The following is an 11,996-nucleotide window of genomic DNA, read 5'->3' as shown; positions in this document are numbered from 1 at the left end:
TCTTCACAACCCTGCATCCCTCTATATCTCTTTCTTTTCACTGCCACATTCCTAAAGCTTGCTGCTTCTATTTTCTCACCTCCCACTCTTCTTTTTTTAATTCAATTTTATTTTTTTTCAGTTCTATTCTCTCCCTCCTGACTCCCCCCTTTCCTTCTTCAAGAAGAAAAACAAAATCCCTGTTACAAATGTGTAACAAAACACATTCATGCATTAGACTAAAAAAAAAAAAGATGTCTCAGTCTCTACTTTGAGTCCATCACCTCTCTAGCTGGAGGCTGGTAACATGTTTCATCATAAATCCTCTGCAATTGTGGTTGGCTATTCTCCCACTCAACTTTCAAGCCCCTACAGTTTGGCTTCTGATCCTATCACTCATCTGAAGCTTGTTTCTCCAAGATTACCAATGTTCTCCAAATGCTGGGTTCTTTTTCAGTTCTTACTCTTGACCATTTTGTGGCTTTTGATACTGCTGACCACTCCCTCTTCCTAGAAATTCTCTTCTCCCTGGGTATTAGTGAAATTTCTCTCTCTTGGTTTGCTTCCTACCCATATGACCCTTCTTTCTCAGTCACCTTTGCTGGATCATTTTCCATGTTCCATCATTTTGGCATGGTCCAGTTTTCCTGGGCATTCTTCTTTTCTTTTCCTACTCTGGCTTGGTAATTTCATCGGTTCCTGTGGGTTCAATTATCATCTCTATGCAGACAATCCCCTAGTCTATATATCCAGCTCCCATTTGTCTTCTGAGCTGCAATTCTGCATCAGCAAGACCCTGCTAGATTACCTTAAGATGTCCCATAGGCATCTTAAATCCAAAGCAGAATTCATTTTCTTTCCTCCAAACTCGCCTCTTTTCCTAACTTCACTATTTCTAGGTAAGGCACGCTTGCCGTCACTTAGGAATCCTTCATTCTCCCTCACCCCCATCTTCTTTATCTAATCAGCTACAAAGTCTTGGCAGTTTTACCTCCACAATATCTCTCATATCTGCCCTTCCCCCCACTTTGTTCATTCACGTGGCCACCACATTACCTCTCTCTCCCCCAATCATTACAATTGCTTCCTAATGAGTCTCCTCAGCTCCAGGCCCTCCCTTCTTCTATCCACTCTCCACACCACCACCAAAATGAAGCACATGGCTGACTATATTTGTCAAGAAGCTTCAGTTGCTCTCTCTTGCCTCTAGAGCAAAACACAAATTCTCCTGATGTTTAAAGATCTTCATAGTCTGGCTATAGTTTACCTTTCTAAACTGGCTTATTTGCTATTCCTTACACATGACATTCCATTTCCCACCTCCATGTTTTTTTTTCCCCCATAGTCTGGGCTTCATGCCTGGAATGTCCTCTCTCAGTTCTGCCTCTTGAATCTCTGTCTCAGCTTGCAGACCATCAATCTTAGAGGTGGCCTATCCTGATTCAGCATGTGCATTGTACTTATTCCATACTTCTTACGTTGTTTTTCCAATAGAGTTTAAGCTCTTTGAAAGCAGGGACTCTGGCTTTGTCTTTGTATCCCTGGTACCTAATAGGCTTTCAATAAATGTTTGTTGAATTGAATTGGAAAAGGGTCCACTCTATGACATGGGTGGTTAGTCATTCATTCACCCTTTGCTTATAGACCTTAAGTGAGGGGAGATTTACCAGCTCTTTAAATACAGGCCATTATATTTCAGATAGGTCTAATTCTTAGGGAATTTTTCTTTACAGGATGTCTTGCAAACAGTAGGCACTTAGTAGGCTTGTTGAACTGAATTACATCAAGGGCCAATTTTCCTCTTTGTAACTTCTCTCTCCTGCTCCTAGTTCTGCCTTCTGGGGCTAAGCATGAACGACTGTAATCCTGCTTCCACATGAGAGCTTTTCAAATATTTGAAAGTAGCTACTGTCTACCTCAATTCTTCTCTTCTCTAGGCTCAACACCCTTGGTTCCTTCTGGTGGTTCTCATTTAACATTCACTCAAGGACCTTCACCATCCTGGTTGTCCCTCTCTGGACATTTTCCAACTTACCAATGTTCTTCCTAAAATATGACATGCAGAACCAAACCAAGACAGAGACAGTGGAACTATCACCTTTTTATCCATGGACTGCTATTTGTGCATCACTCCATGACCCAAGATGGCATTAACTTTCCTGGCATACATATCACAGTGTTGACTCACGGTGGATGACTCCAACTTTGTCTTGACTCATACCATATATGATTGATGACTTCCTGGTTCTTAGACCATGTGCTTAGATGGCTTGCTCTCCAGGTCCTTCTGTGTTCCCTTGACTCTTCTGTGTATGGTGGGGGCAACCTCGGGTGGAATAATTTGCCACAAATTGAATTTTGCCTCTCAAAGTTCTTCACTGCCCCCTGCTGACCTTGGTTGATATCATCCATTGTTGATAAGTTTCTTCATCCCATTAACCCTTCAGATACTGGGTATCTAAGTCATAACAGTCATCAGCATTTTCGTCCTCATCCTTATCGTCTTGGTCATCCTCATCCACATCATGCTAGTATTCCATATCATTGTCATCATTGGTACTTTCTTCATTCTAACAATCCTTTTTTGGTCTTCATTCTTATTGTCATCACCATCAAGATGATTGGTATCAATATGATCCTTAGAATTTTCTTATCTACAATCATCGTTCTCAGTATTGTCATCATCACTGTCATCACCACCACCATTGCCACAAAACTCTATTCTTATTGTCATTGCTATCACCACCACTGCAACCAACAATCATCACCACAATAATGACTAAACATCATCATCATCCTCACTCACCATCATAATGACCATCACTGTTAATCACTGTCACTACCAGTAGCCATCATCATCACTGCCAACCACTGAAATAATCACCAAACATCATCCCTATCATCACCATCCTCATTCACCATCATCATTACCATCCTCATTCACCATCATCATTACCAAACATGAACACCATCATTTACTATCACCACCAACACAATATCTTTAGCATTGGCATCACTGTAAAATTTTATCCAGTTACTATTTGCATAGCATTTGTCTCTATGTCTGTCTCTGAAAGAGTTCTCACTCTTGAAGTGTAACAATAAAATCTATCACTTGACTATAACATTTTACAAAGTCCTTGATCTATTATTTATCTCTGTCACCAAGTCATACTGTTTTACCATCCTTGAAATCACTTATTCTCCTGTCTAGTTTCTTTGCTGTAGGAAGTATGTTGAACATATGCAATATATAGTGGATATGTGGTCATATTTCTTCCTTTTATGTTCTTTCAGTACCCATTATGTGCATCTAATTGTGTTAGATTCTGGAGGAGACATGAATATATTATAGATGGCAGGAGTGGTATATGTAATGTTTATGGTATCTGTAATGTGTATTGGTGTTAAGAGTTTGGGGTTTACCAGACAAGATCACGTGGTGTAGTGGAAATAGCATTGAACTTGGAGTCAGAAGATCTGTTTTCAATTCCTGGCTCTATTACTTACCATCAAGAAGTCCTCAAGTGAATCACTTCAATCTCTTTGGAATTTAAGATTCTTTATCTGTAAAATGAGGGATATAGATTAGATAATCACAAGCTCCAAATCCTATGATCTTATGATTCTGTCTACTTCCTCTCAAGTGTTTTGAGGACAACTTTGGATAATGCTATCAGAAGAAAAGTACTGCTGATCCAAACAGTTTCCTGTAGACCTATGTCTGTTACAAAATGAGAGCACGAGTTAAAGTCTAGGGATACAAAAGTACCTTAAGTGTTATCCCGCTTAATTCTTTAGTAGAATGATTCTTTCAAGCTATTTTGAATTGAATATTTGGGTTGTGTTTGGTTCCAGGTGTTGTCCACTTTGGTAAACCAAGGTCTTGAAGGCTACTTTCTTCATCTACTTTTCCTTCCCTTTTGTGTTTGATGTCTCTTAGAGAACATTTAAATCTAGAGTTCTGATTCTTAGTTAGGAAAACTAGGTTTCAAGGAGCACTTCCTTTCAAATCAGAAGACCTGGGTTTTAATCCTATCTCTGATGTTTATTACCTGTGAGACCTTGGGCAAGACATTTAAGCTTCCTCAACCTTGGGATCCTCACCTGTAAAATGAAAAGTTGGGCTGTAGGGCCCCTGAGATTCCTTCCCGACCTAGATCTAGGATCCTCTGGGATCCACTTCTTAGCTGTGTGACCAGGGCCAAGACACTTCTCAGAGCCTCAGATTTTTTTATCTGTAAAATGGGGATAATAACCCAGGGTATCTGGAGTATTGTGAAGAAAGCCCTTTGCTATATAAATGCACATTAATATCACTTCCAGAGTATTCTGATGGAAGGTGTTGAGTGCCTTCTTAGCCCTCTGAATTATTACTACCATTACAAAACCATGAAACCCTATGCTTGTCTTTTCCTCAGGCAGATGGAAGTAATTTTCTCAGTCACTTTACATATGTTTCTTTCCTTTTGGTCTTAGTGACTAGAGCAAGGGTTCAGGAACTTGTAGGGATTTTTTTTATAACTATATTTTAGAATAATTGCTTCTTGTTGTAATCCTATATATTTTATTTTATGCATTTTTAAATGTTGTTCTGAGAAGTAGACCCTAGGCTTCACCAGAGGGACAGGACACACAAAAAAGTTAAGAACTGCTGGACTAGGGTCATAAGGATGGTAGAACTAAAAGAGACTAAAGCAATACTATCATCAGACTCCATCATTTTACAAATGGAGACATTGAGGCCCAGCTCAGGCAAATAAATGAATCGCCCAAAGTCACACAGTGAATTAAAGGAAATCTCACTCTGGCTTTTGCCCATCTTTTGCAGCTACTTGCAACTGGTCCCCTTGCAAACCATTTCTTTAATCTTCTGTTAGAGTAGGAAGGGACCCAAGAGATGGTTTAGTTCAGTCCTTCTTAGTTCAATGTCGTTGGAAAAGTCACTGAACCTTATCTGTAGAATGAAAGAGCTGGCTTACATGTGGGGAAAAGAAACTCTCTCTGGTTCTAAATCTATGATTTATGACCAACTGACTAAGTGACTTTCTCTGACAGAGCAGGCTGGATTTCCCCCTCATTAGCCCTTCTCCCCACCTTAGGGGCAGCAGGTGGCACAGTGCACCCATAGCTGGACCTGGAGTCAGGAAGACCTGAGTTCAAATCCTCCCTCAGCCACTTACTAGCCTCGTGACCCAAGGCAAGTTAATGAAGTAAAAAATGAAGGACGGTGTGAAGGGGTTTGTGAGATGTAGAGAAGCAGCAGCTCACAACAAATGAGCTGGGTTGTTTTTTTTTTGTTTGTTTAGTTTTTCCAGGAAAGCCTGCTTTCCTTAGCTAAGAGGGTAAGTGGTAGTGGTGTGGGAGGCTTGAGAAGAGAGGTTAAGAACAGCCTCAGTGGGGAGTGGGATAAAGAAGTAGAGATGAGGAAAAGCATTGCCAGGCTGCACTGAGGGCCCAGTTGAGAACAGTCAGTCTATGAGCATTTATTAAGCACTTGCTATGTGCCAGGAACTATGCTAAGTGCTGGGGACACCTCAGTTTCCTTATCCATAAATTGGAGATAATAATAGGACCTACCTCCCAGGGTTGTTGTAAGGATCAAATTAGCTATTTGTAAAGCACTTATTGATAGCCTCCCCCTTCTCTCTACTGAGAAGTATATATTTTGGCATCTGGTCTCAGGGTCTGGTGTTCTTTTCATTTCCTCATACTTCCTGCTCTCATAAACTTGGATAGGAAGCGACTTTCTGAAAGGGTTACAAAACCAAGCTTCTTTCATCAGATAACCCTTGAGAACACACTAAAATAGAATTAAAGGTTTAAAAACATAAATACAAAGGGGTTTCACCACCACAGAGTATATGGTATGGGATGTGATTGGGAGCAGCTCGGCAGTTTATAGAGAAAAAAGAAAAGAGGTGGGTTATTGGACTGGGTCATGGATAGATTGGAGTGGGATGGAAATGTTGAGAGATAAATCATTGGGGGAGATGGTGAAGAATGATAGTTGGGACCTGGGAAATGGATAGGAGAATGAGGTGATTGAAGATGGATGATGGGGGCTAGAAGGAGAGGTTGGGGTGTTCAAAGGTATGGAAGGTTTGAGGGACATTGATAATGGTGCTTTGTATTGTATTGGGTAGCATATTCATTTGTGGTTGTCATCATTATCCTAGATTAGGCTCCTTGAAGGTAGAGACCCTTCCTAGTCTTATCTAAGTGTATATCCACCTGCTCCTACCCAAGCACCTAGTACAACGCTTCTCAAAGAGCTTAGGTTTAATAAGTATGTTCTTTGATGGTGTACTATTTTGGTTAAAAAGAACTGTAATTTATCACAGTTTTACCATCTTCTGGTAGATTTTTACCTTGGAAGAGGCTGGATGAGAGAAAATAATGAGATGAGGTGTTGGGTTTCTATTCAAGAGTAACATATCAGCTACAGGAGGGGAAAAGTTCAGAGAAGATAAGGAAAGTGGCTTATTAATAACCTAGTCAATGAAGCAGTATAGGGTTAAGCACGGAGGGATTCTGTTCTGTTCTCTCAGTTCTGGCCACATACCAGCTGCCCCTCTATTGCTGTCTGGGTGCTGACTCTCTAGAGCACGGGTTCTTAACCTGGAGTCTATGAATTTGTGCTTTAAAAAAACTCGCACATTTTGATTATTGTATTTCAGTATGATTAGTTTCCTTTGTAACCCTATAGATTTCATTTTATGCATTTAAAGATATTATTCTGACAAGGGGTCCTTAGGCTTCACCAGACTGCCAAGATACAAAAAAGGCTGAGAACGTTCTAGAGCCACCTCTTCTCTTCCTTTCCCCAGCCTCTCCATCTTCCCCTTGACCCCTCCTCCCTTCAGTCCCCAGAGCCTGGGAGCTGTCCAGCAGGTCTGTTTAAGGGTGAGTGGCGGCTGGGGCTGCCGCTCTTCTGCCTCAAGCTGTCAGAAGCAGATGGACAAACGGCAGTGTGTTTGCATAGGTCAGGCTAGAGGGGCCGCAGCTTCCAGCTGTACAACTTAAGCCAGACTTTTAGCTTTTGGCAAAAATTGTACGATTCACGCAGTGTGAAGCATACTCAGGAGTGCACATGAGCTTCATGCAGGCACACAAACAGATTCACACATGTCCACAGAAAGTCAAAACCTTCCCTTGTAAACCTTAAAACGTGATTAGTTATTATTATTATTATTATCATTGTTACTACTACTACTATTATTGTAAGACTCAAACATGCAAAGATACAGCCACACAATAAGAAACAAGCATAAAAGTGGACAAGCAATAGCCACACAGAAATGCAGATGGACCCAGATACAACAAACAGACAGACAAAAAGCTATGTACATAGATGTACCAGTGAGCTCCTCTGTCCCCCTCTCCTCCCCTACTCTCTTGCCTAGCCACTACTACTCCCAAGCATGATCAGAGCTGAAAGGTGGGATCTCTTTTTTGATTTGGGGATTTTTAATTTTGATCTGGATTAACTTAAAGTCATTCAGAAGAGAGTAACCAGGATGGCAAAAGTTTTTGAATTTACACCATATAAGGAGCAATTGTTTAAGGCACTTGAAATATTAAACCCGGAGAAGACTTAGAGTAGACATGCTACCTGTCTTCAAGTATCTGACTTGAGGTGCTTGACCCCCGGGGAAGAAACTGGAGCTACAGTGGAAGTCACAAAGAAACAAATTTAGGCTTGATATAAGGGAAACTTTCCTGATGATTAGACTAAAGTGGAATGGGCTGCTTTAGGAGCACAGTCCAGCCTCACAATTTCACTCAAGGTAAGCTTCACAAAAATCTGATTTTTAAGTTACCTCAAAGGCATCTTTAAATCAATTTTTTAAGACAAATTCAGATTTTGGGGCGAGGGAGAGAAGACTCCAGAACAGTACCCGATTGTGGGGACAGACAAACTCTGGGACACTTCAAAGCCAACCATGTTGGGAAGCTACTACTGGGTTGGGGGGCTCACCTAGGATAAGGTTGCTATGGGTGGGTGAAGCAGTAAAGCCAGCCACCTAGAAGTTTCCTGTTTTAACTCATTATTACTCTTGTTAGTTTGTTTTTAGGCAATTGGGGTTAAGTGACTTGCCCAGGGTCACACAGCTAGTAAGTGTCTGAGACTGGATTTGAACTCAAGTCCTCCTGACTGTAGGACCAGCACTCTATTCACTGTGTCACCTAACTGCCCCGCTCATTATTAATCTCGCTCACAAGGTATAAAGCTCATTCTAGCTACTAGAGGAGTGTAAGTGCTATTTGTCCCCTTTAAATTCCATACACTAGGATGAAAATCTAGTTGTCAAGCCTTGGTTATATATAGCCCAAGGTCACCCTCACTTGAAGTGTTCAGGCAAAGACTGGTTGGCCACTTGTAAGGAATCCAGTAGAACGGATTCTTTCTCAGGTATGAGATGGACCAGATGGCCACCAGCATTCCTTCCAATTAGAGATTCTGTGATCCTCACATCTGTCTCCTGTTAATTAATAATAATAATAACAATAGCCATTTGTACAGTGCTTTAAGGTTTGCTGAGCACTTTATCTAAACTGAGCCTCACTATAACCCTGTAAGGTAGGCACAACGAGGTGTTATCTCCATTATATGTACACACACACACACACACACACACATATTATTATTATAGATGAGGTTAGATTTAGAGTGGCCAACACAGTTTGTGAATCATCAGAGGTAGAATTCAGGTCTTGAGTCCAGGTCCAACATTCTATTTACATCATCATGTTCTCAATATGGACTTACTAGATTTTATGGAGAAACAGGAATAGGTGGGTCATGTTGAGGAAAATAGGTTTCAAAGACACATGTTTAAATTATGCTGGCCGACCCATGACTAGATCATAATTATTCTATCCTGGGCCATGGGAGGCAAGGTCGTGTAATGGGGAAAGAGCACTGAACTTGGGACCCAAAGACCTGGGTTCTAGTCCTGGTTCTTCAACTGACCAAATGACCTTGGACAAGTAGCTTCTCTGGAGATATTGGCTCTGCTGTAAAATGAGAAAGTTGAATTTGATATTTTGTAATGTCCCTTCCACCTCTAACAACAAAAGCAATTCACATTTCTATTTGAAAAGCACTTGCTCCACAACTATACTGCGGCATTGTATCATACTTAGACCTGGAAGGTACCTTAGGTAATTCAGTCCAACCCCTTATAGATAAGGAAACTGAGGCCAAAGAAATGAAGTGACTTGCCCCATGGTGCCATAAGGTGTAATGCCATCTCTAGTCCTTTGATTCCAAATCTTTTTACTATATCATATGTAATGTAAATGTTATTATCATTGCCCCCTCCTTTTTTTTGAGATGAAGAGCTTGGCGCTAAGAAAGTTTAGGGGCTTTCCCATGTTCCCAGAGCCAGAATGTCTTGGGACTCCCAACCCACATCTCCAGGCTTTCTTCCCACTACATTGAGTCTGTGGTTTTCGTGTTGTGTAATTTTCTTTCCCCTCAGATACCCTTTAAAGGCTCTTTTTGAAAAAATGTTAAACTAAGGGTAGGAGTTTTCTCATACCTTGCTCAAAAGAGTCAGGGGGAGCCCAAATATCTCCCTCAGAGGCCAGACGTGGTCTGGTGGCCACTGAAATGGCAGCTGCAGAGCCCAGACCCACAAGCATGTGAACTTGACCTTTATATAATACTTTGCAGTTACAATGGGATCTATATTCATGATGTCATCAAGTCCTCATAACTGCTCTTTGAGGAAGGGAGTGTCAATGTTATTGTCTTCGTTTTGCAGATGAGGAAACTGAGGCTGCTCAGAGAGGTGATTTGTTTGAGGTTGCACGGCTAATAATCATTGGATCTGTGGCTAGAACCCAGGTCTTCACATGCCAAGTATGGAGTTTTTACCACTGCTATACCTAGGGTGCAGGAGCCTATTAGAGAGAGAGAAAACAGGGAGGATGGATCCAGGTTTAGCTCTCAGCCCTCCTTTCCTTGGTTGTCCCTGGACATTTCCTTAAGTGGCTCGGTTTCATCTTATGGGATAGAGTTTGTTAGCAGAATTGAACTGGAGGCTCTGGGGATTTCCTGTAAAGGCTGGGAGGATTGTAGAGGAGGTGGCCAGGACAAACTATTGATACGGCCAATCTGAAGCCAAAGGGATGGAGGTTTGCTTCATAAAGTTTGATGGCGTTTGTAGAGGTAGGGGCATGAAAATGGGGTATCCGACATCAGTGGGCACAGACTCCTTGGGAGGTTCCAAGGAGCCAGATAGCTTCAAGAACTCTAAAAAAAGTAGTTGGATTATACTCCCTACCATTGCCTTCTATCTTACCCCTTGTTATCCCGTTGCATTTTATTCCAGCTCATTCTATTCTTTTTGCCTCACTGTCCCTCTATTTTATCTTATCTTCATTTTATGCCCATCACACCCTGTTCTACCCATCTCATTCCATTATACTCCATCCTATTCTACCCTAATCTATTCCATTTCATCCTATGTCATACAATGCCATCCCACTACATTCTTGACACCCCCTCCCCCAAAGAAATTAATCTTGTATTTTGGCTGGGTTAAGTCAGTTAGTAGAGTATCCCAGAGGATATATGTCCCCCTCATCCACCCACTCATGGGGTCCTTCCTTAAACAGGTAGGTTACTGAGGTTCTCTGTGCCTCAGTTTCCCCTCCTGAACCACTTCAGAAATCCTAGCTCCCAACCTCCTATGCATGGATAGCTATTTCTTGGACAAGCATTATTTTATGGTGATTCTATGTCCTGACATGAAGTTGTATCTTTCAGAATCCTGGCATTCTGATATCTTTCCAGAGCCATATCTATCTCCCAGCATCCTTGACTTCTCTATGTGGAAGACATAAAAATAGGACAGGAAGAAAGGTTCAGTAGGTTCACAGTGAAGCTTCAACTCTCCCACCCAATGGGCCAGGGGTTTGCAAAAGGAGAGCGCCCACCAACCCTAGCTACTGATTGGCTGGACTCCATTGATGTCATAATCTTTCCCCTAACTCCCAGCTGAGGTGTTCCCCCAGAGTTCCCAGGGCCTTCAGCTGCCAAGGAGTTGGTGGTGGGCTTCCCCTCCTCCATCCCCCTCCACTCTGAAGTCCCTTATTCACATCCTTCTTTAGCAGGTACTATGAAAAAGTAAATGCTTAGAAAGCTGAGGGGGGGACAGTAGACACCGAGAGGATATCTGGGACTGGGGGTACCAGCAGATTTATGTGACTGTTTGTGCTACTTTGGCTGTTGACGTCAACCCTGTGCCCACAACCAAGTCGCAAGCCTCTCAAGCCTTGCCCCCTACCCACCTTTTCGGATGGTAAACTACTATGAGGTGCTCGGCGTGCAGTCGAGCGCCTCTCAGGAGGACATAAAGAAAGCTTATCGTAAGCTTGCCCTCCGTTGGCACCCAGACAAGAACCTGGACAATAAGGAAGAGGCAGAGAAAAAGTTCAAGCAGGTGTCTGAGGCCTATGAGGTTCTCTCTGACTCCATGAAGCGGTCAGTATACGACAGGTGGGGGTCAGATGGCTGGCCGGCTGCCGGTGGCGGGGCAGGAGCCACCTACAACAGCCCCTTCAGCTCCGGCTACACCTTCCGCAATCCCGAAGACATCTTTAAGGAGTTTTTTGGTGGTATGGATCCATTCTATTTTGACTTCTGGGACAACCCCTTCAGCAGTGACCGGGATCGGGACGGCAGCAGAGACTGGGGTTTGCGGGGAACCTTTTCTGCTGGCTTCGGGGAATTCCCCGCCTTCATGGAGGCCTTCTCCTCCTTTGACTCCTTAGGCCATGGAGGCAGGGCCACCTTTTCCTCCATGTCCTTTGGGGGCTCAGGTTCAGGTAGCTCTGGCTACAAGTCAATGATGTCGTCCACGGAGATGGTCAATGGGTGCCAGATCACCACCAAGAGGATTGTGGAGAATGGGCAGGAGCGAGTGGAGATTGAGGAGGACGGGCAGCTGAAGTCAGTGACCATCAATGGGAAGGAACAGCTCAAACGGGTGGACAACAAGTGA

The 11,996-nt window shown here is 42.6% G+C and overlaps 1 protein-coding gene across 1 annotated transcript; it reads left to right on the top strand.

Annotated features, from left to right (window-relative positions):
* The first annotated feature begins 11,291 nt into the window (after window positions 1-11,291).
* On the top strand, window positions 11,292-11,996 carry DNAJB8 (DnaJ heat shock protein family (Hsp40) member B8). Its single transcript, XM_027863658.1, has one exon. It carries the CDS (start codon window positions 11,292-11,294, stop codon window positions 11,994-11,996), a length of 705 nt encoding a protein of 234 aa, XP_027719459.1.

The sequence above is a fragment of the Vombatus ursinus genome, unplaced genomic scaffold (genome assembly GCF_900497805.2).
Source record: "Vombatus ursinus unplaced genomic scaffold, bare-nosed wombat genome assembly UNPS02014773.1, whole genome shotgun sequence".
NCBI lineage: Eukaryota > Metazoa > Chordata > Mammalia > Diprotodontia > Vombatidae > Vombatus > Vombatus ursinus.
Note: the sequence above shows the minus strand (reverse complement) of the source record. Positions and strands in the feature narration are given on the sequence as shown.

Bases quoted from the DNA above. Each gene is read 5' to 3' on its own strand.
- DNAJB8 (XM_027863658.1), top strand. From the start codon at position 11,292: ATGGTAAACTACTATGAGGTGCTCGGCGTGCAGTCGAGCGCCTCTCAG.